The sequence below is a fragment of the Chiloscyllium plagiosum genome, chromosome 3 (genome assembly GCF_004010195.1).
Source record: "Chiloscyllium plagiosum isolate BGI_BamShark_2017 chromosome 3, ASM401019v2, whole genome shotgun sequence".
In the NCBI taxonomy this organism is placed as follows: domain Eukaryota; kingdom Metazoa; phylum Chordata; class Chondrichthyes; order Orectolobiformes; family Hemiscylliidae; genus Chiloscyllium; species Chiloscyllium plagiosum.
Window position 1 is genome coordinate 58862795 of NC_057712.1, and position 26024 is coordinate 58888818.

The 26024-nt window shown below is 38.6% G+C and overlaps 1 protein-coding gene across 3 annotated transcripts in view; it reads right to left on the bottom strand.

The window, feature by feature from the left end:
* Positions 1 to 221: 221 nt before the first annotated feature.
* supt3h (SPT3 homolog, SAGA and STAGA complex component) overlaps positions 222 to 26024 on the bottom strand; it is a 469791-nt gene continuing 443988 nt past the window's right edge. For 2 of the 3 annotated variants that reach the window (XM_043682668.1, XM_043682695.1), the window contains one exon: positions 222 to 1443. In XM_043682668.1, the coding sequence (XP_043538603.1) occupies positions 1402 to 1443 (42 nt within the window). In that variant the 3' untranslated portion in view covers positions 222 to 1401. The remainder of the gene's footprint in view (positions 1444 to 26024) is intronic. The other variant, XM_043682678.1, reaches the window with a different exon arrangement.

Below are 26024 nucleotides of genomic sequence, written 5' to 3' on the forward strand. Positions count from 1 at the left end.
AGATTTTTTAAAAATGCACCCAGACTAAAAGTTTTTTTCTTTCATAAAGGAGAAGCCATTTGCCAGTTTGGCTGTTACATCCCAAACAAAATTCGACCCTCAACAGTTTTTCTAAATCACTTTAGATAATCCAAATATTCTACTTGGGATTATTCATAGAAACATTGTCATTTTCATCAATCATTATTTATTGTTACATGATTTCGTAGTCCTTTTCAGTAATAAATTAAGCAAATTCATTTTTTTAAGGCACAATTTTATTAACAACTTTTGCACACCAGCTCTTACAAAAATTATGTGACAACAACCTTTATTTAAATAAAAGATAAGAATGAGACATTTGATTTCAGGTCTCTTCAACACCGGCTTGGTGCTTCAATCTTAAGTGAGCATTCTTGACCTTGGGAGTGGCATCTGTCCAGTCAGTATTTATAGCAAATCTTTTGAATTAAGTTATGAGAAAAGACATGCTCAGTCTAAAATGATTTACAGATTAATGCAAATATAACATTACCATTAATACTGCATATGCTGCTTTCTGCATTTATTGCCATAGCTATTTATGAAAGTGAATATATTGCTATATGGTAGTTCTATGAAATCAATAAATTACAACATTTAGATTTGTTCGTAACAACAAATCATAGAAATGTTGTTTCATCACCTTATCTTATAAATGCAATTGCTTTAATGTTGTTCAACCCATTTATACATGTTTATGATATTGTAACAGATATATACGTATGTACATATATAGTGTTACAACTACTGTCCTATCATAACTCAAGTCTTGACTATTTCAGAGTAGAAAAGTACTTGCCTCCATAAAAAATACAACACGAGATTAATGAAGTACAGTTGTAAAGTTTCTAAACTACTTTCCAGTTCACTTAAATTATACAATAACAGATTCTAAGAGTTATTTTCTGTCTTTCACACCCCTGTTGTGGAGCTTCACCTTCTGGTAGCATACAGTGATAACTCAGAAGCTCAAATTAGTTTAAATTATTGAAAATCACATATAGCACATATCCAAATTCCCTCCTGGTGGGTGAGGCTTCACACCACAAATACAAACTCTGAAAATTACCCCCTTACACGTACTTTGTTAGAAAAGGATTTTGTTCTGTTTAAGCATTATGACACAAATAGTCATGGATGTGAGCTGGCAGCTGGTGATCTGCATTCCTATCCACCTACATGCAGGCCAAACATCCTGCCTTTAATTAACTAAAACATTCCACCAAGTAAACAGGAATAATGGCAGGGTGCAGGTCAGTGACTTAACACAAATGCTCACCCAACACACACAAACACACGTACACAGTGTACTGACACACTCTTGTTTTCTTGGAGCAACTTCACCTTTCAGTAACAACAGCCTTCTTGTTCCTTCCGCCCTCAGCAGGCTAGAAACGTCATTCCAGTTCTGCGGTAAGCACTCTATTAAAGAGAGAGAGAAAAAAGACTGAATTCAATACAGTTACATTCGCGTTAGAGAGGCTGTGAATACTTTCAAGTCTCTTAGGAACACGGGCAAGAAATTCCTACTTTGCTTACACTGTAAATTTTCACGAAAGAAGTTGGCTCATTAATTTATTGTTCTGCAACAATCACAACATCATGAAACAGGTACCAGGTTTTGTTTTCAAACATCAATAAGTGAGTGTCGGTGAGTTTAAAATTTGATTTACATGAGAATACACTCTCTAATTACATGCAATACAACAAAATATTAAAGAAAATGTAATATGTAATTTCATTTCTGACTCCAGTTTATGTTTACATTTCCAGCAAGTCACAAAATCTTAAATTCAAGGCAAGTCACATCTAACAGAAACCTCTTAAGTATGCCTCTTCTCTGTAAAATTTAAAATAAACCACACAATACTAAGTAAAGACTGCAATTGGGTACCAGCATTTTCTTTAAGTCACATACTACTTGCTGAAGTTTGCAATGCAATCCAGAAAGGCAGGCCTAGTATTTCCATATATCCATCACAATTAACCAACCTCAATGAAGTGCATAGTACCTATTATTTCTTAATGGAACAAACTTAGAATTCTGTTTCCAACTGTTATCTGATACTACAGTGCAATCATCAACAATTTTACATTTGTGTCATATGTTTACGTGAAATGCTTATGAAACAAATAATTAAAAACAGATTGAAATCTTACAGGAAAAGCTCATTGAGAAGCATCAGTCCAAATGCAATGATGTCACTTTTACTAAGTTTTTAAATTCCAGTGTCGAACAGATCACTTGCTGAATCTTCAGAAGTTTCCTAGTCCTCTTTATGCAATTTAAGTTTTGCCAAAATAATTTGGTTCCTTCTTTTTGAACAAGTTGGGCCAGTTCTGAGTTGAACACTCTACAGTAAGCTGCTAAATGTAACATTATTTGAATAAGTCTATCTGGTACAGGAGAAATGCCAGAAGTTTTAAAAACTATACAAATTTCAAAGCTTTGATGGTATAATTGTAATGAGAGATCATTTATTTGTCAGAAGTGAAAAAAAGTTTGGCAATAGTAACATACGTTGGAGATTTTCTTTAAATTGATGGTTGATCAATGCTAATTTAACAGATCATCAAACCTGCTCAGTGGCAGATTGGAGATAGGGAGGACTGCAGGTGCTGGTAAGTCAGAGATGATACAATGTGGAGCTGTGAAAAGCACAGATGAGCAGGAGAGTTGATGTTTTGGGCTGGACCCTTCATCAGGAGTATGAAAGTTTTGATGAAGGGTCCTGCCCGAAATGTTGACTCTCTTGCTCTTCTGGTTCTGCTTGGACATGCTGTACTTTTTCCAGCTCCACATTGTATTAACAGTGGCAGATTCATATGGATCACCTGCAGCAGCACTACTTGGTTAAAGGAAAGGAGTAAACACTGAAATCTGTGGCCAGAATTGCTTGCCAATTGGTTAGCCATCATCTCCTGGACAACTATTAATCACAAATGCATGCATGAAAATCTTAAACTGTGAGTTGAAATATTGTTTTTTGTCTTATGTATAATGAAATCTGACATGCAACAACAAATAAAGCATTTCATTCCAGTTCAAAGGAAGTTAATTTGAACATCCGAGGTAAGATATCTGTTGGGAAAATTGCCCAAATTTGTCAATTGGCGTGATGCTCAGCTACTAAACTACTGTTCTAATTGCACATAGATATTTTTCAGAAAACAATCTATCAAAGGCATTCTCTTAATAAAATGAAGATATACAATTTTCTAAACTGATCTCAAGTGCCATTTTTCAGACTGCATGCCAAAGTAGAGTGAGGATCATTTTGACTGGTGTAAGGGAATCTATATATTTTAAACTGAATTTGTATGTTTTTAGGTAGACTTTGGAACAGAAGCCAAACCAGAAGTGGATGAGAAATGTTATGAGACACAGATCAACAGCATGTCTGTGTGGTATGTGGTGAAAAAACACAACCACGTGTCCTGGTGTACAGCTCGAAGGCACAACTGTATGATCTGGTGTTGGTAAGCTGAAATTAATGCAAGCAGACAACTTCAAAATAAAACTGAGCAAAAGTCTCAAGCCCACCCCAACTTTCAACTGACAGGCAATGCTATCTTACTGGATATAATTTAACCTCCCCCTGACTCAGAGGGCAGTACTGTGATCTAATCCCTGCTCACCTCCAGTGAACAGGTGCTCAACCAAGATACTGACTGGGCTTCTGGCTCTCAAACAAGACTGCAATGTTCAACTCATCCTACCAAAGGGAGTAAAACAAGCTATCCATCTCCAAAACCTCAAAATCTTCACCGTCAATTCTGCTGACGCTCAAACCAATCACTGGCACCGTATGAGACAAATTCACGCAACAGCACTCTTTCTCTTCTCCGTTTGCTTCTCCTTCCCTTTCCTGAACCACGCTACTAACCATTCTTCCACTCTCTGGATCTCCTTTAGTTAATTTCCCTTCTTTTCTTCTACACTTTTTCTCCTCCCTTATTTCTCTTTCCTCACTTTTATCCACCTGCCCCATCTTCTACCCTCACCCTTTTCTCCTCTCCCTGTGCAGTCCATTCTCCCTCCACACTTTTTCTATTCTTCAGTTTTTGATCTCTGTTTTCCATCTAACTCCTTTTGTCTCCCCTTTACTGATTTGATTATTACTCTACCTTCCAAATGTGCTTTTTCTGCAATTGATCATGATTCCCTAAATTCAATGCAATCGGTATTACAGAAACCTGAAACATAGCTACAAGTGAGTTACAAGTCAGCCAAACAATGACATTTTTTTGCTACTACATGACAATGAGTTTTTTTAAACTTCAAACTCTACAATTTGTTTGAAAGCACAGGTGGAATTGCCTGAAATGTAGATGATAGACTATAAATGTAGTTTTGCTTTGTCTTAAAAAATCTTCAATGTTTTGCATTAGAGATTCCTCTACTCATGTTATATGACACAATTAAAAGCTAAAATATACAATTATTAAAAATAGTGTCACTATTGTCTGTATTAGTATGAGGAACCACAGAGCACATATATTGGAGATACGTGTGCAGACTTCTTACGCCTTGAACAGTAACTTCCCAACCTCAGCTTGATCTGTGAAGGAGGTATCTAATTGAAGTGAATGAACAACTAGTGCTGAAAATTACAAGACAGCACATGGAGAAAGATCCAACAATTGATTGGTGCTTTGTTTCTCTGGTCTTTCTAACTATTTAGAAATGATTTGGAGACTTGTTAAATGATTTAAAGTGCAAATGTCAAAGTTCAAAGCTGCTCACAAAGTTTAACTACTGCAATCAGGTAGGGAATGTTGACATTTGGAATTAACGCATGAAAGTTGATAAAGTATAGAAAAGCAACATACTAAATCAAAGAAATATGCGTGTGAAAACAATTACGAATGGCATAATGTCTTATACAAGAATAACGATGCATTTAATTTGGACTACCATTATAAAAATAAATTTGCAATCTGATAGTAATTTCAATTGTGAATAGCCTGGTTGATTACCTCATTCATTAACTAGTTAGTGAATTTTAAAAAAGCTGCATAATATATGCTGAACGCCTATGAAAAAGTAGATAACCAATCTGTAATTAATTTAAAATAACTGCAATTTCAAATACAACAAATTAGATTCATGATGAAGTGGTGAACAGTTCAGTTCTGTAGGTCAAAGTAATAAAGAATAAAATTTCTGGTGAGGGCAGTGCAATTGTTTGTCCATTCCTGCCTATATTATATCATCAAACCAGCAGGATTTAAGATTGGTAAGGTGAATGATTAAGTCACTCTCCCTGTCAGCTTGGCCTTTACTCAGGTGCAGTTTAAACAAACAAAATACATGCATTAAAAATTCCACAGACAGCTTACTTTTTATAAACTCTATTTACAACATAATATTTAAGGGCCATTGTTTTCAATAATATACAGTGTAACACTGACTAACTGAAAGAAAACAAAACAACCACAACATTAACTTGTAAGCAGTAAATGAAAGTGGAAAACAGGTCCAATTACAGAATAGCGTTAAAACACAGAATTAAAAGCATTCATAGCAAGATGTGCCAATTGATGATGCTGGAAGAACTAAAAGGGTATGGCTTAATGGCCATTACAAAGACATGGCTGCATGGTGACCAAGATGAGAAACTGAATATTAAATGATATTTGTCAGTTAGGAGTGATAGCAGAAAAAGAAAAAGGATCTGGGACAGTGCTGATAACAAGAGACAGGATCAATGTATTACTGAGAGAGGATCTCTGATCAGAACAACAGGGTGTAGAATTATTTGGGTGAATCTAATAAACAGAAAGAGACAGCAAAAAATGGAGAGTGGTTTCTCAACTACCAAACAGCAGTCGTTATGTAAGTTGAATAAATCAGGAAATTAGAGGTGCATGAAGAAATGTAGTAATCATGGGTAATTTCAATGTATACATAAACTGGGTAGGAGACATTTCTGGAACAAATGTAAGAAAGATTTTTTTTGGATGCTTTTTTGGATGTAGTATCACGCAATGTGATTGAGATAATTAATAATTTTGTAATAAAAGAAACCTTTAGTGAATACTGACCATAGCGTGATAGAATTTTACACTAAGTTGGAAAAGCTGTAGTTAAATCTGAAGTGAGAATCTTAAATCTAAACAAAGTAAATTGTGAAGGTTATACAGTGGAAGTCGCTGTGTTGGATTGGAAGAATAAATTGTAAGGTTTGACTTTATATAAGCAATGGTTAGCATTTAAAGAATTAAAAAATGCTTAGCTTTCAAAAACATATGCACTCATTTTCAGGTTAAAAGATTAATCAGAGGAAAACTATCCACTGGTTGAAGTCATCAACAAAGATGATTGTTGTTGTTGGAGTTGAATTATTACAATCACAGTGATCTTTGCAGGAGTTCCTTATAATACAGTCCTGGGCCAAACCATCTTCTGCTTCTTTACCAATGCCAAACCTGCATCATAAGGTCAGAAATAGAGATGTTCACTGATTGTTGAACAATGATCAACACCATCTGTAGCTCCTCTAATACAGAAGTAGTCCATGTACATATGCAACAAGTCTTGGACAACAGTCAAGGTTGGGTTGATAACCAGCAAGTTACATTTGTATGAAACAAATGCCAGGTCATCTCCAACAAGAGAAAATTCAACCGTCCAACTCTTGACATTCAATTGTGTTGCCAATGTGGAATTCTCCACTGACAAAATTCTGTGTGTTACAATTGATTAGAAATTTAACTAGGCCAGCTATATAAATACTTTAGCTACAGCAGTAGGTCAGAGCTTGAGAAACTTTCAGTGAGTGAGTCACTTTGAAGCCTGTTTATCACTTATAAGGCACAAATCAGGAATGTCATATAAAACTTTCCCTTGACTGAATGTGTGCAGCTCCTATGACACTCAATACACTTCAAGACATAGCAACATCCCTGATTTGCACTCCCACATCAGCTTCAAAATTCACCCTCTTCATCACTAACTGTGTGTGCAACCTACAATGTGCACTGTAATGACTCACCAATGCTCCTTTGACAGCACCTTGAGATGGAAAGGGCAGCCAATGGATCAGAACACCACCACCTACAGGATCCCCTGCAAGCCTCAAACCATCCTGACTTGCAACTATGTCACCATTCTTTCACCATTTAGGTGAAAATCCTGGAGCTCCGTTCCTAAGAGCACAATTGGTCCATCTACACTAGTAGCTAAAGAAAGCAGCTATCCTTTTCTCCATGATAATTAAGGATGCACAACAAATGCTGGCCTAGACATCGACATTTACATTCTATGAACGGTAAAAGAAAAGCAAAGGGAAATCACAGTACATACAGATGTACAATATCTGATGGGCATTTACAAAGGACAAACTTTGGTAAGACACACAAAACTATGGTTCATTTGTTCTGGTTGTCACTTCCCCATCATCATACTAACTTCAATTCAGGACAGATAAATTATCTAACTTAAAAGGGACAAAAATGAAACGGATTATCTTATTACAAAATTTCTGACACATAAGTCTCCCCTACTGATGCTGCTTCATAATCATTGGACTTATATATTTAGGTTTTAAAAAGTGAATGTAAGTTGCATAAAGGACTTGACAGAAATTTCAACTTTTGTTTATTTGTTTTAAAACTAAAATCAAACTAGTCATAAAGGGGATAAGCTAACATCCCACATATGGAATGTCACTAAGTGGTTAAAATATGTTCATTCATCAGATATATTTGTAGATTTAGTTTCCACTTCCCATAGAGACCTATATTTTGCTGCTCCCTGGCAGTGGGGAACAACTGAGTCGACTGCAGTGAGAAGTTCACTAAAGCGCCCACACATTGGCGTACTTTCCAGTCCTAGATGCTGATTGGGAGCCATTTGAGATGGGAAAATACACGATCAGCCAAGAACAGAAGAGTATTTGGCGAATACTGGATTTTCCTACTTGGGACTTTTGACTGGCATCCAGAGCCAGTAAGGATGTTAATTAATTTTATTTCCACTGGTGTTGCTCACTGAATGTTCCATACCTGAAGTCAGGCTAGCAATTCTCACATTTACTGGGAATACCTAATTTGGTCAGAAAGGAATGTTACAGCAGTTGCACAAATGCTCTATTAGATAGGAGATTTTATTAAAACAATATACTTCATTTAGGGAAATGAAGTATTTTATATTGAAGAGACTCTTCCACACTATTTTCTTTTCTAAAGAAACAAAATGATCACTTGAGTTCTGTTATTGGTCCAGATTATGATAATAATGCAGTGGTAATAATCTTTTTTTATATAAATGATTAATTTAAAGGATGTGGGTGTCACTGGCCAGGCCAGCATTATTGTCCATGCCTAATTGCCCAGAAGACAGTTAAGAGTTAACCATATTGCTATGGATCTGGAGTCAAATGTAGACCACATTAGGTAAAGTTGGCTGTTTCTTTTCCTAAAGGACATGAGTGAACCTACTGGATTTTTCTGACAATTGACAATGGTAAAGCTAATTGCACTCACTATTATTACAGGCTCTGGTGCACAAGATCAGTTAAATTCAGATGCTGTTGACTCAGAGCAGTGTCACAATCTTTGCTAATAAAACTTGGCACTGAAATAACTTCACAATGTTAACTTCTAATACATGCCCTAAATACAAATGAAACTACCTTAAGGTTGGTGTAGTTAGAAATTAGGAGAAAGTGAGGACTGCAGATGCTGGAGATCAGAGCCGAAAAATGTGTTGCTGGAAAAGCGCAGCAGGTCAGGCAGCATCCAAGGAGCAGGAGAATCGACGTTTCGGGCATAAGCCTTTCTTCAGGATTCCTGAAACGTCGATTCTCCTGCTCCGTAGTTAAAAATGAGTACATTTAATGACATAATACATAATAACTATTGATGGATAACCTGTGGCCCTGAAAATTGCTAATAAAACTTGGCACTGAAATAACTTCACAATGTTAACTTCTAATACATGCCCTAAATTCCAAATAAAATTACTGTCAAACCTTATTAAAAAAAACTGTTCATTGATGTAAATGTGAATTAAAATTTCTGATTTTTGTATCCTGATTTATTGTCCCCATGTCTCAATGAGAGTATCTCTATTTGATTGATTGAAGAGACTTGGTGTTGTTTGCCACAGATTACACACAGGTGGATCAAGTTACACTGATGTGAAGACGCCGGTGTTGGACTGGGATGTACAAAGTTAAAAATCACACAACACCAGGTTATAGTCCAACAGGTTTAATCGGAAGCACTTGCTTTCGGAGCGCCGTTCCTTCATCAGGTGGTAATTAGCAGCGCTCCAAAAGCTAGTGCTTCCAATTAAACCTGTTGGACTATAACCTGGTGTTGTGTGATTTTTAACTAAGTTATATTGGTGGAATGTCCTTCTAACAAGTTTCTGGACAAGAGTGCCTAAGGTAAAAGGCCAAGGTCTACCTTTGTGAAGATCATTGTAGTTGTGTGAGATTCACAGAGGTTCCTAGACATAGACAGTCAGACTGCAGGAAGGATCCTATGAAATTTGGTATATATGCAATTGTAGCGGTATACTTATTCTTCAAGTGATACTAACATTGCTTCAAATCTGCCAAAAAATAAGGACAATACAATCAGTTTTATGCATTACTGTTTTCAGTGTACATTGTTCTCTAGCACATAAGAAGAAGGTCCAGTGACCCTTCTTCGGAACCCTATCAAGTAGCACTTGGTCATTGACATCAGTTTGGGTTCTGCCAGGTCATTCAGCTCCTGACCTCATTACAACCTGGGTTTAAACACGGATAAAAGAAGTGAATTCCAGAGGTGAGGCGAGAAAGATTGCCCTTGACATCAAGGCTGCATTTAACAGAGTGAAACATCAATGAATCTGAGCAAAACTTGAATCCACATGGGCAAATTCTCCACTGGTTGGAATCATATCTGATACATTGAAAGATGACTGTCATTGTTGAAGGTCAGTCATCTCAGCTCTAGGACACCTCTGGAGGAGTTCTTCCTGGTAGTGTCCTAGGCCTAACCATCTTCACCTTCTTCGTCAATGATCTTCACTCCATCATAAGGTAGGAAGGGGGGGATGTTTGCTGATGTCTTCATAAAGTCCAGCATCATTTGAAATATCTCAAATATTGAAGCATTCCATGTCCAAAGGGTGCAGTAACTTCCAGATTTGGGCAGGTAAGCGGCAACAAACATTTTTGCCAAACACATGCCAAGCAATAACCATCCCCAGTCAGAGATAATCTAACCATCATCTCCTCGTCATTCAATGGATGACTATAATTGAATACCCAAATATCGACATCCAGGGGGATAATATCAACGACAAACTGTTTGGAACCAGTCATACAAATACCAGGGCCCTTGTTATTTACTCCCTAATCTCTCACAGCAGCCTGGGATACAGCTCATAAATGAGTAAATTAAAAACAAATACAGAGAATCAGTTCCAAACAGTTTCAGAGAAGAGGCATGATAGATTGTCAAAGTAGGATTCACTGATGCTTTTTTGAAGGAAGAATGTATTTCTCATCAATGACTCAGGCAGGAGATCCTCTTTTGAAAGAGTGGCCATTCCCATGGAGGGTGTGAGGGAATCCAAATTGTATTGTCAAGGCAGCAGTCTGTTGATAATGTAACATCCAGGGAATAGGGAATTCCAAAGGGTTGCCACATTTGACTATTCTAAAATGTCAATTACATCCAATACTGCTTTGGAAAAAGGGCTAATCATTAGGTTAGAATAGCTCACGTATCACTGAACTATCAGTTTAGTCAATTAGACAACAATAGTCTGAGGAGAAGGTTACAATGTTCATGTTGCTAGTCAGTCAAGTACTCAATAGAAAAAAAGTGCATTGCACAAGGGCACGGTTTGGCAGGCTCTGAATGGTGCAGACTCAGGAAGAGTCTGAAGAACTTTGGAGGGGCACTTGGTGTTGGGTTTAGGAATCAGACAAAATGCTTGGGAACTGTGGAATTCAGGAGAAGCCTGTGGCAGTGCAGTCATGGACAAGAGTGATGGATATCCACAAACATTATTTGCTGTACACTGCTGAGCATGATTAAAGCTCAGAAAAACACAGGATAGTGCCAGCATGGTGAAGCTAGCTGTCTGTGGACAAGATTAAGTTATTTCCAGAATCCGGGGGGGGGGGAGAGGAGAACTGAAAGAATGCGAACTAATGCAGCATGGTGGCTCACTGGTTAGTACTACTGCATCACAGTGTCAGGAACTTGGGTTCAATTTCACCCTCGGGCAACGGTCTGCGTGGAGTTTGCTCATTCTTCTTGAGTCTGTGTGGGTTTCCTCCAGGTACTGTGGTTTGCTCCCACAGTCCAAAGATGTGTAGGTTGTGGACTGGCTATTCTAAATTTCCCATAGTGTCCAGGGATGTGCAGGCTAGGTGGATGAGCAATGGGGAATGTATATTGTACAGGGGGGTGAATCTGGGTGGGGTGCTCTTTGGAGGGTCGGTGTGGACGTGATGGGCTGAATTGCTTGCTCCCACATTGTCGGGATTCAATGATTCTGTCATTAGGAAGTCCATGATGGTCCAGCTTCGAACTGAAAGAGAAGATCCCTTGTAAAGTTGAATGTGATTTGATGACCTGCAGTATCACGAATATCTGCATGGGACCATGCAACAGAACCTATGGGATCTATCTTGACTGCATTTGCTTTCGATGCATTGTAGGTGATAATCAACAGCAGGTTCATGTCTGAGTTAATGCCATGGAATTTTTAGGCAGCAATGAGAAATAAGTGTGCTTGTGCAGGATGATTTTACAATGTTTTATTTAAAGTACATGGGAGTAGAACAGAACACAGTTTTCAACCATTAAAAGGTAATTTTACAATCCAATATTGAAACATGCTTCCTTGCAAATAGAGTGTCCATCATGTTGAATAAACTTTCAAATAGAAGAGTGAAGTTAAAATCCTGCAATTATTTAAAATGACTAAAACGAAACAATTGAATGGTATGCTGTATGTAAATAAATGTTTGATTTTCTGAATGGATTGAATAACTTGGCTTTCCTCATCTACAAGTTATCTTAAATCTGAGACAGAATACCTCTGCTTAACAAAAATTAGTAAGGGATAAGGGCCAAAGGCAGGTATATAATGTGAGGCCATAGATCAGCTGTGATCTCAGTGAAAGGCAGAACTGGCTTGAGGGACTGAATGGCCAACTTGTGTTCCTATGTTACAAGGTTGACTTGCATATCATTAATATAAAACCAAGAACTGTGGATGCTGGCAATCTGAAACAAAAGCAGAAATTGCTGGAAAAACTCAGTAGATCTGGCAGCATCTGTGGAGAGGAGGTACAGTCAACATTTCAGGTCCAGTGATCATTTATCAAATTGAATATCATATCATTACCTATCCTAATAGAAAGTTCCAAAGGGAAAAGGAGAAACTATTCCAAAAAACAAATGACTAATTTTCTCCCAAAAGAGTGAATGTCAGAGAAGTATGTCACTATTTTTGTAAGAAAAATTTGAAGTGTTATGCAATACATCTTAAAAAAGAAAAACATGAGGCAAATTGGGAAATTCTGGTTTAATGATGCCCTGCTTGATTTTTAAAGCTTATGGATTGTACTCATCTAACAAATCAACATTTGAATAAGCAGAAGAAAAATTAACTTTGTCTTGAAATTGTCAGAAATATCAAGTCAATTTTTTTAAATTTGAAAATTGAATTGATCCAGATTGAGTTACCTTGAGATAAGGCTGGTACAGATTTGTTCATCACTTCTGTCTCAGGCTTAGTCCATCATTGACTTATTCCACATTAAACCAGGAATATGTCTATTCACTTTTGCAATTGATTGCGTCAGTGCTGAATACTTCTTGTGGTCAATTTATTTATTCTATATTGTTTATTGTTTGTGTGTGTTAAGTGGTCACTAAGTTATGTTTAACTTCATGACATTTGTACTCTAGTTTTTGACTTAAACATTGTGGATATTTATGTGTGTGTTTATGTTCTTTTGTCATTTATAATTATCAACATCAATCCTCAAAAGGATCTAATCGTATCTGAGTCTCTGAAACTTCTAGACAAGTGAGAAATGGTGTTTATCTGATTATGCTCCAATTATTTCAATCAAGATAAATTTATTTTATTTTTTAGTTCCATACAAATATTTCTGATTAATGCTATATTTGCTAATTATTGGCTTCAAAATTGCCACAAGACTGAGAATGGGTGTATTTTAAGAGATTTTCCATAATGTGCCACAGCCTAAGTTAGGGATCAGTCACAATATCCCAGGATTAGTTTTGATCAATGCTGCAGCTCTAATGTTATTTAAACAAATAAGGAATTCAAAAGGAAGGTTCTTAAGACCATCTTCATTGCTAGTTAGTGTTCCTTTACTAAAACAATACAGCCACAATGTCAACAAACAGAATTTTGTACTTTGAAATTAGAATATGGAAACAAGTGTGCTGGATGGCATCACATGACTTACCTCCCACAGTTGTGTTCTTTTAAGATGTTCATAAGATCCCTGACAAATCAAGAGGTAAGCATGCTGGAAGTTTTCAATACTGGCAGGACCTTATGAGATCAAACATTCCAACGCCATACTTCTCACAGGGCCTCAAAGCCTGCATCCCTCAGCATCACCACATATCACTCAGGTGTTTATACTCATGCTATGACCTCAAACTACAAATTGACCTCAAAGATCAAAAGATGGCAATCAGGGCATAACATTGTCTCAATCAGTCCTTCATGGTGGCAGGTCAAAATTAAATGGAATGAGGGAAAAAATATTTTTAATTATCCTGTTATAACACACTTCAGAGACAGGTGGGGCTTGAACCTGGATCTTTGGGCCAAGAGGTAGAGACACAAAAATTGTACTACAAGACCAAGAGGTAGAGACACAAAAATTGTACTACAAGACCCTCTAGATGGAATGACAGATGTTGGTATTCTACTGAAGTGAGAACTGAAAGTAGATGTATGGAATCATGAAACAACTGGTACCATGATTAGTGAAGGTGTCCTTTATGTGGTCTCACATTCCAGTCCTGCACTCTGCTCCTTTTCAAGTAACATTTACCTAAGGTTCCCACTTTGGGACTTTCACATTACTATTGAACCCTTAGTGCATAGTTGATTGTTGGATCAATCTGGCAAGGGTTTGACTTTGTGTTTGTTGCTGTGACTTGCAATTTTGAACTGTGACCCACGAATTACTCTCCATTCTTTACATCCCTATTGTGCGGCACTGATGGCCCTTCATCCTGCCCCTACAGCTGAACCTCTTTACGTGACCATTAATTTCCCTGCTACACCTCTATAGCCCGTGACTACTGAGGTTCTGATACCCTTGCTGGACCTGTACTCTTTCCATATTAATGCCAGAATGACCATGACTTGCAATGACAACCTCACAACCCTTCTCAGCTTTGGGATTGCATAATACGATAACCTCCCAGTCATGTGCTACTATCTCCAACTGCCCCCCTTTGGCTGTGACTGTTTCTTCAGCAAGTGAATATAACCCGGCCAATCCCTTAACATGACATATGCGCAGCTTTGATAACACCATGACCAGATCGTAAAGCCCCTCAGATTATGTCTGACACAAGTTCGGGTGCATTTTGCAATAAGACCAACCAGCCAGGCCCAGTTTTAAAGAAGAGCCTTTGGACTTGAAACGTTAATTATGTTTCTCGGTCTCTTAGCTAGGACTGAAAGGTTTCTCCAGAATTTTCCCACTTTATTTCAGATTTCCAGTATCTGTGGTACTTTGCGTTATTTTTGTCCCAGATTAATTTTGCTGGACTACCATAACTGACCATGGCCTAATGCCAGAATGAAAAGGCACAACCTTATCCAGTCATATTTTCTCATCATTGTTTCCTACAATCACAGGCTGTCTGCCTTTCCTTCTGTGTTCATATGCCAATGGCTAGAGAGAAATTATGACCTGACCATGCCTGCTAAGCGTCACCTGAGAAGCTGATGTTGTTATGTTGCCATTGCCCTGTTGGATGAAGAGATGGTCCTGGGAGACATCATGCTTTAGTCAATATCGAGGTGCATACTACAGTTGCAATGGTTCCATCTAAATTGGACAAAAGCAGCATAGCCAAGGTAATCCCTTGAACTGATGGCAGAGGACTCAGCTTGATACGTAAATGCCAAGAAAATTTTATACATTTTTCGGTGGTTTTAATTTGCTGATTGTGATGACATGATTCTTACATCAATCCATGAAATTTTAAGCACTAGCTATCTGCTATTTGAATGTTTTATGGGTTTCTCTACTTGAAAGGATAGGCTTTAAAGAAAAGTATTTATTGTCAGTTTAGAGGTAATGAAAATGCCAGCTTCTAATCATTAGTTTGGCTAGTGGCTCAAATTATCCTCCTAACTGGCTAATCAGTATAAGCCATGTAGTACAATGATAGAGAGATACATTTCCTTCCCCACCCATGTCCGTTTTTCGTAAAGACCATTCCCTCCGCGACTACCTCATCAAATCCACGTCCCCCACCAACCCAACCACCCCTCCAGGCACCTTCCCCTGCCACCGCAGGAATTGCAAAACCTGCGCCCACACCTCCCCCTTCACTTCTGTCCTAGGCCCCAAAGGAGCTTTGCACATCCAACAAAGTTTCACCTGCACTTCCATACATGTCATTTATTGTAGCCATTGCTCCCAATGCGGCCTCCTCTACGTTGGGGAGACAGGACTTGTACTTGCAGTGCGCTTCAGACAGTATCTCCAGGACACCGTACCAACCAACCCCACCACCCTGTGGCCGAACATGTCAACTCCCCCTCCCACTCTGCCGAGGACATGCAGGTCCTGAGTCTCCTCCACTGCCACTCCCTCACCACCTGACACCTAAAGGAAGAACGCATCATCTACTGCCTCAGAAACATCCAACCCCATGGCATCAATGTGGATTTTACCAGTTTCCTCATTTCCTCTCCCCCCACCTTATCCCAGTTTCAACCTTGCAGCTCAGTACCGCCCTCATGACCTGTCCCACCTGTCCATCTTCGTTCCCACCTCTTCATTCCACCCTCCCCTCCAACCTATCACCTTTACCCCCACCTCCATCCACCTATTGCACCCTCAGCTACCTTGTCCCCAGCCCTATACCCCTCCTATTTATCTCTCCACCCCCAAATTCCTGATGAAGGACTTTTGCCCGAAACGTTGACTGTCCAGATCCTCAGATGCTGCCTGGCCTGCTGTGCTTTTCCAGCACCACACTCGACTTTGATCTCCAGCATCTGCAGTCCTCACTTTCACCAATGTAGTACACTGTAACAATATAGTAACAATATAACTATTTAGATCCCTTGGCATCATGGTAGTCCACAAACCCATCAACATACTAAAACAGCAGCTAATGAACTTGAAAGACCCTATACAGACAACAAGCAAAACTAATGTCATTTGCAAAATACCGTGCAAGAACTGTAACAAACACTACATTGGACGAACAGGCAGAAAACTAGCCACCACAGTGCATGAGCTACAACTAGCCACAAAACGACATGACCCTCACAGATAAGGAAGTACACCACTTCGACTGGGACAACACATCCATCCTAGGACAAGCCAAACAGAGACATGCATGAGAATTCCTAGAAGCATGGCATTCCAACCGGAACTCTACCAAAAAACACATTGACTTTGCCTTCATTTACTACCCCCTGAGAAAAAGAACAGGAAATGACATCACCAACGCAAGGAAACCCAAACATATAAATTGAAAGCAGGTATCATCAGCAGTGCTTTGTCCAGAGGCTCACTGAAGATGTTACCTAGTATGGTGATGAAACGATTAAAAAGGAACCTTCCAACTCAGCGAGCAAACCTACATCCAGAATTTCAACCTGAAAATCTTCTCAAAACTCACTAACAACGTAACAACTGACTTCTTTCAGAATTTACCAGTTCCTTAATGGCAATGTTATTCATTTTCAAATGCTTGTAAGTGTTCTGTCCAAGGTGTCAGTTTATGACTGTGTCAATAAACCAAAGCACTGCTATTTTTCTGTGTTGGGATTCTTACAATCAGAGCTAATACCAATGAATCAGCTATTTAAACAGCTGGCAAAAGTTGAAAAAGAAAGAATTGAGGTAAAATAATGTTTTCATTTGGGTTTCACAGCACAAATCTGATGAGGTTAACTGAGGAAAATTTACAGATATCTTATAAACAGGTTTTGACCACTTCAATTTAAATACAATGGTTGGATGTTAGGTGGAAAGGGAACTAGATTTAGGGGTGGAAGTGGTGAGTTGGAAGTAGACTGTGCCCACAACAGGATGCACTACAGCAACTTGCTAATGTTTTTGCCATAGAGTCTCCAAAGTTCATGATCTCTACCATCATTAAAAAAGAGAATCAGGTGCTTGCAAGCATCATAACCTGCAAGTACTCTTCCAAGTCATACACCATTCCTAACCATGTCAAACAACATCATTCCTTCACTGCTGTTGAATCAAGATCCTGGAATCTTCCACCTCACATGCATACACACACACCTAACAGCACTGAGTGTACTTGTAATACATAGACTGCAGCAGTTTATAAAGTATGGCTCATTACCACTTTCTCAAGGGTAGATAGCAGTGGGTAATAAATGCTAACCATACCAGTGATACTGATATCCAGTTAATTAATAAAAGAAAACTAGCAGGTACACTGATAGAATTACCCAAGAACTGGTGGTGCCTCTTTAAGTATCCTCATAACTATCCCTGCTGAAGTCAGAAAAAAAGCAACAAAGACCAATGAATGAGCTTGAAACCTTTCATGCCTATGTGGCTTCAAACCAGTGGCAGAGGAGTTTGTTTTTGAAGATATATGTTGTTAATCAAGATTAACACAGAGAACAGTCGTACCCTTCCTTCATCTTAATGCATAATGAAGTGTCTACAAGGTAGTGTTCTGCTTGTGGCTTCAAGTGATAAATTTGCAAATTTAACTTCTATCAAAGGTTACTATGTGATCTTTAATATCTTAGGTTACAGACTTGTAATCAGTTTTATCTGTTATTATCTATATTATATTCGGGATACTTTTGTTCAACTCATTAAACTGGTTTATTTTCATGTTCCTTTGCCTGAAAGTTTTGTGAGGCAATGAATCTTGGGACTTGTTTTGCATTGTCAGTTAGTAAACTATTCATTTAATATTACTGGCATTCTCCTGTTAAGTAAAATAAAACTTCAATATAGCTGACAGTTTATTTTATATACAATACTTGATAGAACATAGAACAATACAATGCAAAACAGTCTCTTCGGCCCTTGATGTTGCGCCGACCTGTGAACTATTCTCAGCTTGTCCCCCTATACTATCCCATCATCATCCATGTGCTTATCCAAGGATTGTTTAAATCTCCCTAATGTGGTTGAGTTGACTACATTAGCAGATAGGGCATTCCATGTCCTTACCACTCTCTGCGTAAAGAACCTGACTCTGACATCTGTCTTAAATCTATCACCCCTCAATTTGTAGTTATGCCCCCTCGTACAAGCGGACACATCATCCTAGGAAAAAGACTTTCACTGTCTACCCTAACTAATCCTCTGATCATCTTGTATGTCTCTATCAAATCCCCTCTTAGCCTTCTTCTTTCCAATGAGAGCAGACCCAGGTCTCTCAGCCTTTCCTCATAAGACATTCCCTCCAGACCAGACAACATCCTGGTAAAACTCTGCACCTTTTCTAATGCTTCCACATCCTTCCCGAAATATGGCGACCAGAACTGTACACAATATGAGATTACTGTCTTTTGTAGAGGTTTTTTTGTCTTAATGTGAGGCAATATCACTGTTATGGACATAAGTCATAATAACTGCCCGAAGGTGAGTAAATGCTGCCAGCTAATATACCTGACTTACCTCACAGTGGAAGCAACTTGGCCTTCTTCGTTGGCCTGCCTACAGTGTGTTACTGCCCACTACAGAGCTCGTCGTGCATGGACTGCTGGTGAATAAGAATGGACTGGCAGCTCCAGAGGATGGAACTTTCTAGCACTTTAAGATCTCCACAGCATGTTATGACTGTGGGGTGGGCTTCTTTATAGATGATTGCTTTGCATAGATTTCTGATCCCCTTTAGCCCCAAGATCTATATCTAATTCCTTATTGAAAACATTGTTTTTCCTTGCTTTCCATGGCAAAGAATGCCATGTGCTCACCACTTCCAAGGTGAAGAAATTTCTCATCTGAGACTTAAATGGCCTATCCCATATCCTTACCCCTGGTCCTGGACTCCCCTGTCATTGGAAAGGCCCTTTCTGTTGTTTACCCTGGCTAATCCTATTCGGATTTCATAGGTTTATATGAGATCTCTCCCATTCTTCTAAACTCCAGTGAATATAACCAACTCAGTCTCTTTTCTTAAGTCAATCTTGCCATCCCAGGAATCAGTCTGGTAAACCTTTGTTGTACTCACTCCATAGCCGGAACATCCATCCTCAGATAAGGCAACCAAACTGTAAACAAAACGCCAGCTGTGTTCTCACCAAGGCCCTGTACAATTGCAGCAAGACATCTCAGCCTCTGTATTAGAATCCTCTTGATGTAAAATCCAACATAACATTTTCTTTCTTCACCACCTGCTGACTTTTGGTGACTGGTGTACGAGGACATAGAGGCCTTGTTGCACCTCCCCCTTTCCCAAACTATCATTTAGATAATAATCTGTCTTGTCCTTTTGCTACAGTGCAACCTCACATTTATCCACATAATACTTCATCTGCCACGCACCGGCCTACTCACTCAGCCATTTTCAAACCAAAAAGTTTTGGTTCAAATATAATAAAAGAGTAGTCAAAAGGTAGGTGGGTTTACTAACAGAAAACGTCTGTTCTGGCGAAGGTTCTGAAAGCATCTGGAAGTTTAACTTTGTTTCCCTCCAGAGGTGCTACCTGATTTATCGTAACAGAGGAAATTTGATTGATACATTCAAAATTATGGAGAATTCTGATAAGAGTAAATAGGAAACTGCTCCAGCAAATACTTGATGGGACAAATGGTCACCTTGTGGTGTACAGTTCTATGATCTAGTATAAAATTGTGAGAATTATGAAATATATTGAAATGTGAAAAATATAGAATGTGCAACAGCTATATTTAATGTGATTCAAATGTTATGGGATACTTATTGAGTATTTACTGTCAACAGTATTGGTATGGCCTCTCAAATATAAAATCTTGAAAACAATTTATGTGATATACAATGCATCAGCTTCAGTGTTAATTATTTCATTGCTTATTATTTCTCTTGGTCTTCTGATGCATCAGTTTGGCTGTACTAGCTTTTTTTGACACTTCCTTTCATACTTGCATTTTTTTTCCCAAATGTTTATACCATAACTCAAATCATGATGTTAGGCCAAGACAGTCAAAGCTTTGAGTTAAAAGCCATGGAGAGAGCTCTGCCCCTAAGAAGGGAAATTCCTGGCTTGGCTGCTCGCTGGCAGACTACAAAAGGAAAAGCAGGATGTACCATTAGCTTTCATTCCATTCCAAATAACCTGGAACCCATAAACCAGATATTATATGTAAATGTGTATACATTTATATGTATCTATTTATGTTTAAAAAAATCAATTTCCATCTGCACTAGAAGGGTATCGCTTGCAGAGAAGTTTTTTTTCTTATCCACCAGACAAAGTGCACTGAATTAACTGCCACATCAGTTTAGAGGAAGAAAATTAACGTCTTGTTTTGGTTTGCTCAGCACTGAGTTTTTATCTTTGATCTTGTAAGTCTAGCACTGAGAGGAAGTTATATTGAACACTGCAATGCAAATGAAATTGTTTTTTAAAGAATTAAGAGATGACTAATATTTCCTATGGTAGTTTGGGAGCAATATATACACAACTGAAATGATACTCTACATAATTAGAAAAGGGTTGAGAGTCCAAAATCTGTCTCGGTAAGTTTATAATATGCGGATGTTGCAGGGGAAGTAATAGAAGCATATCGCAACAAAAATTTCCTTCCTGGACAGAAGAAAGAAAGTACTTTGGTTCAGGATATAGAAGTTCCAACAACTCAGAGACTGAGTGGAACGTGTGCATTAATACATCAAATTTTCCAGAATTAACTGTTTACTTTTGCAGAATGGAAAAGAAAATAAATTATAAGCAGATGTGGCAACAGCTTTTAAAAAAGCAATAAATTAAGAGTCATATTTTTGAAGTTGTCATTTATACTGGAATTATTCTATGACAATTTCAAATAATTTCTTTTCTGATAGCACATATTAAATTTATAACAATTAAGATTTTAACCTTTGTAGTTGCAAAAAGGAGCACTAAAATGTATTTGCAGTTTGTTTTCCTATTTATTAGGAGAAAGAAATACCTGCCAAACTTTTGCAGCTAACAGTTACTATCAAATATTTCACTCTATTGTACAAAATATCTGAAAATAACATTATTTAACAAACACTGAAAGGCAAATACCCATACTACACTGATATTTAAATGGGTTAGCGCATATATTGTAAAACTAGCTACTTGAATGAAATTGAATTTGAATCAAAGTGTCCCCTTAATATCATTATGTATTAAACAAAGCATATAGTACAATGAAATTCATTAAAAAGTTGATTGACTCAAGCTATATTAGTAATGAATGCATTGATGAATCCACACGAAACCCTGCAGAGAGCTAGTTTAAAGACGATGAGCATATTTACTTCAGATGACTCAATTCCTTCATTAAAATGGGGCCCAGAGCAACCTCAGCTGAATGTGATAAGGCATCCATGAGTAATTAGTTAGTTCAACTGCAGTCTTTAAGCGATCTGTGATATTTTATTTAGTTAAAGGACACTATGAATATCAATAGAAAGGATGTTACAATTTCATACTGTCTTTTTAAGTAAATGAAATAAAAATAGTCAACCAAATCCATTTTATGCAGGTTGTTCTGCAAACATTACAGAACGAAGATTTTATTAAAACATGAATGTCATTTTACCAGAAATATGGGAAGACATCTGGGGTAATGTAAGGAAAATTTCAGTATGTAACAGAGCATAGGCTATGCAATTGAAGATCTTACACAGGGCTTATATGGCACCAGAGAGGCTAGCTAAGTTCAAGAAGGGAGCGTCATCAGGATGTCCCAAATGTAAAATTAATATAGGCACTCTCACACATTGTTATTGGTCATGTTGCAAGATCCAAAGATATTGTAAGGGAGTTAAAGGACATCCTGGGGATTGAAATTAATATGGATCCAGTAATTCTTCTTTTGGGGTCACCAACTTTGCCCTCTCTGGAGGAACACGGGAAGAGACAGTGTAACATCCTTACTCATTGTGCAAGGAAGAACATTCTACCGAATTGGACATCAGAAGAACCACCAGGTCTTGTGGGGTGGCATAGGCTGGTGGTGGAGCAGTTCCCCCAAGAAGACCTCACAAAACAGAACAGTTTCATAGGATGTGGCGGCTCTTTTTAAATTATATTGACGCAGAGTTATTGGTAATATTAGTAAGGGCTGTGGTATAGCTGTGGGTACTGTAGGTGGTATTCCCAGGGATGGGAGCCTCAGCGGAGATGTGATGAGTAAGATAGAATAAAGTAGTGAGATATTATTTAATTTAAGTTATTTGAATGCAAATTAAACTAGTATTTATTTAATATGTTTGTAGATTAGTTTTAGTTAAGTAGATATGTTTATTTTGGTAGAATAGTGGGTTGTTTATTAACAGTAGTACTATGCTATGGCCTTTTTTTGTACTATTATTTCTGCTTTAATAGTGTTATTCTTTTTCTTTATATATAAATGTTATGTAAAAGATTTAAAAACCTTTTCAATAAAAATACTTATTAAAAAAAACATGAATGTAAGAATGTTAAATGAAACAGTGTTCAATTTACGTGACTACAGGGCAGAACATAGTATATTCCAAAGGAAAATAAATCCAACTATGTTAGCTGCTTTATTAGCAAGACAGGAAGTTGAAAAAAACCCTTTGACTGCCTTCATAATATTGTCCAAAAGGCCCAGGCATGTCAAAAAAAGTTATTCATGATAGGAAGCCAGGAGCTTTTTCCAGATTTGGCAGCACGGAAGGAGGGAAATTGTTTGCCTCAGCTGTCCTCTGTATCTTGAGTTCCATTTAGAGCCAACAAAGCAGGAAAGGGGGTAGGGAAAGAATAAATGAAAAGGAACAATGATTATCTTTAAACAAATTTATGATGTGCACTGCAAGAATGATTTTCACAATATCTGAAAGATAAACAATCTGTTCAATTATGGATGACAGTCCAAATGATAGACTATTCTGCCAGCGGAACTCATAAGTATCAAGAAATAAAATGTAAGTTACTGTATGTTTTATCGACAAATTAAGTCCCTGTTGAGTGCAGCCTGCTTTTAAACTATTAACACCACATTCTAAGAAAGAATAAAATATTCCCAGTCTTGAGAACAGTGCTTGGTTGATTTTAGAAAGATTATTTGCAGATGAAAGCGTTGCTGCCATGTTATAAAACCACATTCAGCTTATCACCATAGCAAATTCCCCAGAAAACAATGAGCTAATTTAAATAACACACACCTTCCAAAGGCATGCTGTCCCTGTTGCTCACAGGAAGGTTCAATTTGTCACAAAACTCGCAGTTATCTGCTGAGGAGACTTGAAAAGTGGACTCTATAAACTGTACTGCTAAGCTCTGAGGAGAGCACAGTGTCAAGTAGTCTCAAGTTGTCAATCCAGTTCAGGAAAGAACGTCAATATTATTTTGGTTAAAGAGGAATCCAGCAAAGGTAGAAAATGTTTTAGGCTTAAGATTGTGACAGATATTTTTAAATAATTATTCAAATTCACTCTGCAGCCTGTGTTTTCCTATTTATTTACAGCCATGATAATGTTCTACAATTGTGGATACTGATGGTGTCCCAGGAGGTGAATGGATGTATATGGGTGATGCTACAATCACAGTTAGCTGTGATATCCTTCATTGCTGGGTAGTCCTCACCCTCAATAACTTCGCTTTCAAATTCTCCCACTTCCTACAGACCAGAGAGATGGCCATGGGCACCCACATGGGTCCCAGCTCTGCCTGCCTTGTCATGGGAGACATGGAACAGTCCCTCTTCTGGAGTTACGCCAGCACCATCCCCCACCTTTTCCTCCACAACATGATGACTGTATTGGCACCACCTCATGTTCTCATGAGGAGGTTAAACAGTTCATCAACTTCATCAACACCTTCCACACTGACCTCAAGTTCACATGGACCATTTCTGACACGTCCCTCCCCTTTCTGGAGCTTTCCACCCGTCTCTGGAAACAGTCTCAACAAGGACGTCTATTTCAAATCCACAATAAAAACAGGATCCCTTGCTTCCAATTCCTCCGTCTCTGATGGTGCTGAAATTACTCCTCTCACGTGATCAACAATGCCCTCCATTGCATCGCCTCCACTTCCAACACCTCCACCCTCGAATCCCAACCCTCCAATCGCAACACGGATAGAAACCCCCGGTCCTCATTTTCCACCCCATGAAGTTCCAGATACAGTTCATTATCCTCTGCCATTTTTGCCACCTACAGTCAGATACCACCACCACCAAAAGTACATTTCCCCCCCCACCCCTATCTGCATTCCGCAGAGACCATTCCCTCTGCAACACTCCTGTCAGGTACACGCCACCCGACCACTCACCTCCCCTCCCCCCCAAACACATACATACACACACACACACAAACAACCAAAACACCCTCTACACTTTCCCTGCCACCGCATGTAGTGTAAAACCTGCGCCCACACCTCCCCTCTCTCCTCATTCCAAGGTCTTAAAGAATCATTTCAAATCTGGCAGAGATTTTCCTGCTCATCTACCCACCTCATTTACTGCATCCGTTGTTCTTGATGTGGTCTCACCCAGAATGGAAGACAGAACGCCAACTTGCGGAGTGGTTCAGGGAACATCTCTGGTCAGCATACACTAATCAACCACACTGCCCTATGGCCAATCACTTCAACACCCCCTCCCACTCCTCCAATGACATGCATATCCTAGCCCTCCTTCACCACCAAATCAAAGCCACCCGCCAACTGGAGAAAGAATGCCTCATCTTCTTCCTCGGGACCCTACAGCCACACTGCATCAACATTGACTTCACCAATTTCCAAATCTCCACTCCCCCCACCTCTTCCCAGATCCAATTCTCCAATTTGGCACTGCCCTCTTCACCTGTCCTACCTGTCCATTTTCCTTACTTCCTATCTGCTCCAACTTTCCCAACAACCTATCACAATTATCTCCCATCTCCCACCTGCATCCACCTATCACCATCCCACCTACCTTCCCCCAGCCCCAACCCCATGTTTATCTCTCAGCCTCCTCCCCCTCCACATTCCTGAAATGGTGACTCTCTTGCTCCTCGGCTGCTGCCTGACCTGCTGTGCTTTTCCAGCACTACAGTTTTTGACTTAGTCTATTCCTGTTAAGGGGTCATATATGGAGGACAATCATTATGGGTAAGATCTTTAAGACAATACCCAGAGTAGTGGGTCCCATTTTATGCTTCATCTTATCAAGAGGAAGTTGATATACTAAAAATGTTATAGAACAGATTCACTACCTCGTACTGGGAAATAAGTAAAATTCTCTCTCTCTGGGATCCATCTCCATCTATTCACTTACTCCTTCTCTGTCTTCAGTGTATGGACCACCTTTTCCTAGCTACTTTCAGTTCTGAGGTCGGCTCACTGGACTTGAAATGTTAACTCTGCTTTCTTTCCATAAGTGCTGCTAGACTTGCTCAGTTTCTTTAGCAATCTCTGCTTTTGTTTTGGATTTCCAGCATCTGCAGTTTTCTTTTGAAGCTAACTTGTCCTTAATGTTTGTATGGCCTTCCTTGGAGCAAACGATTTGCCTCATCATGCCCAAATAATGTGCATGACTGCACTTGTGCAAAAGGTTTGTCTTGAGATTTTGTTCTGCCTATATAAATTTAATTTATTTCTTCTTTTCTATGCT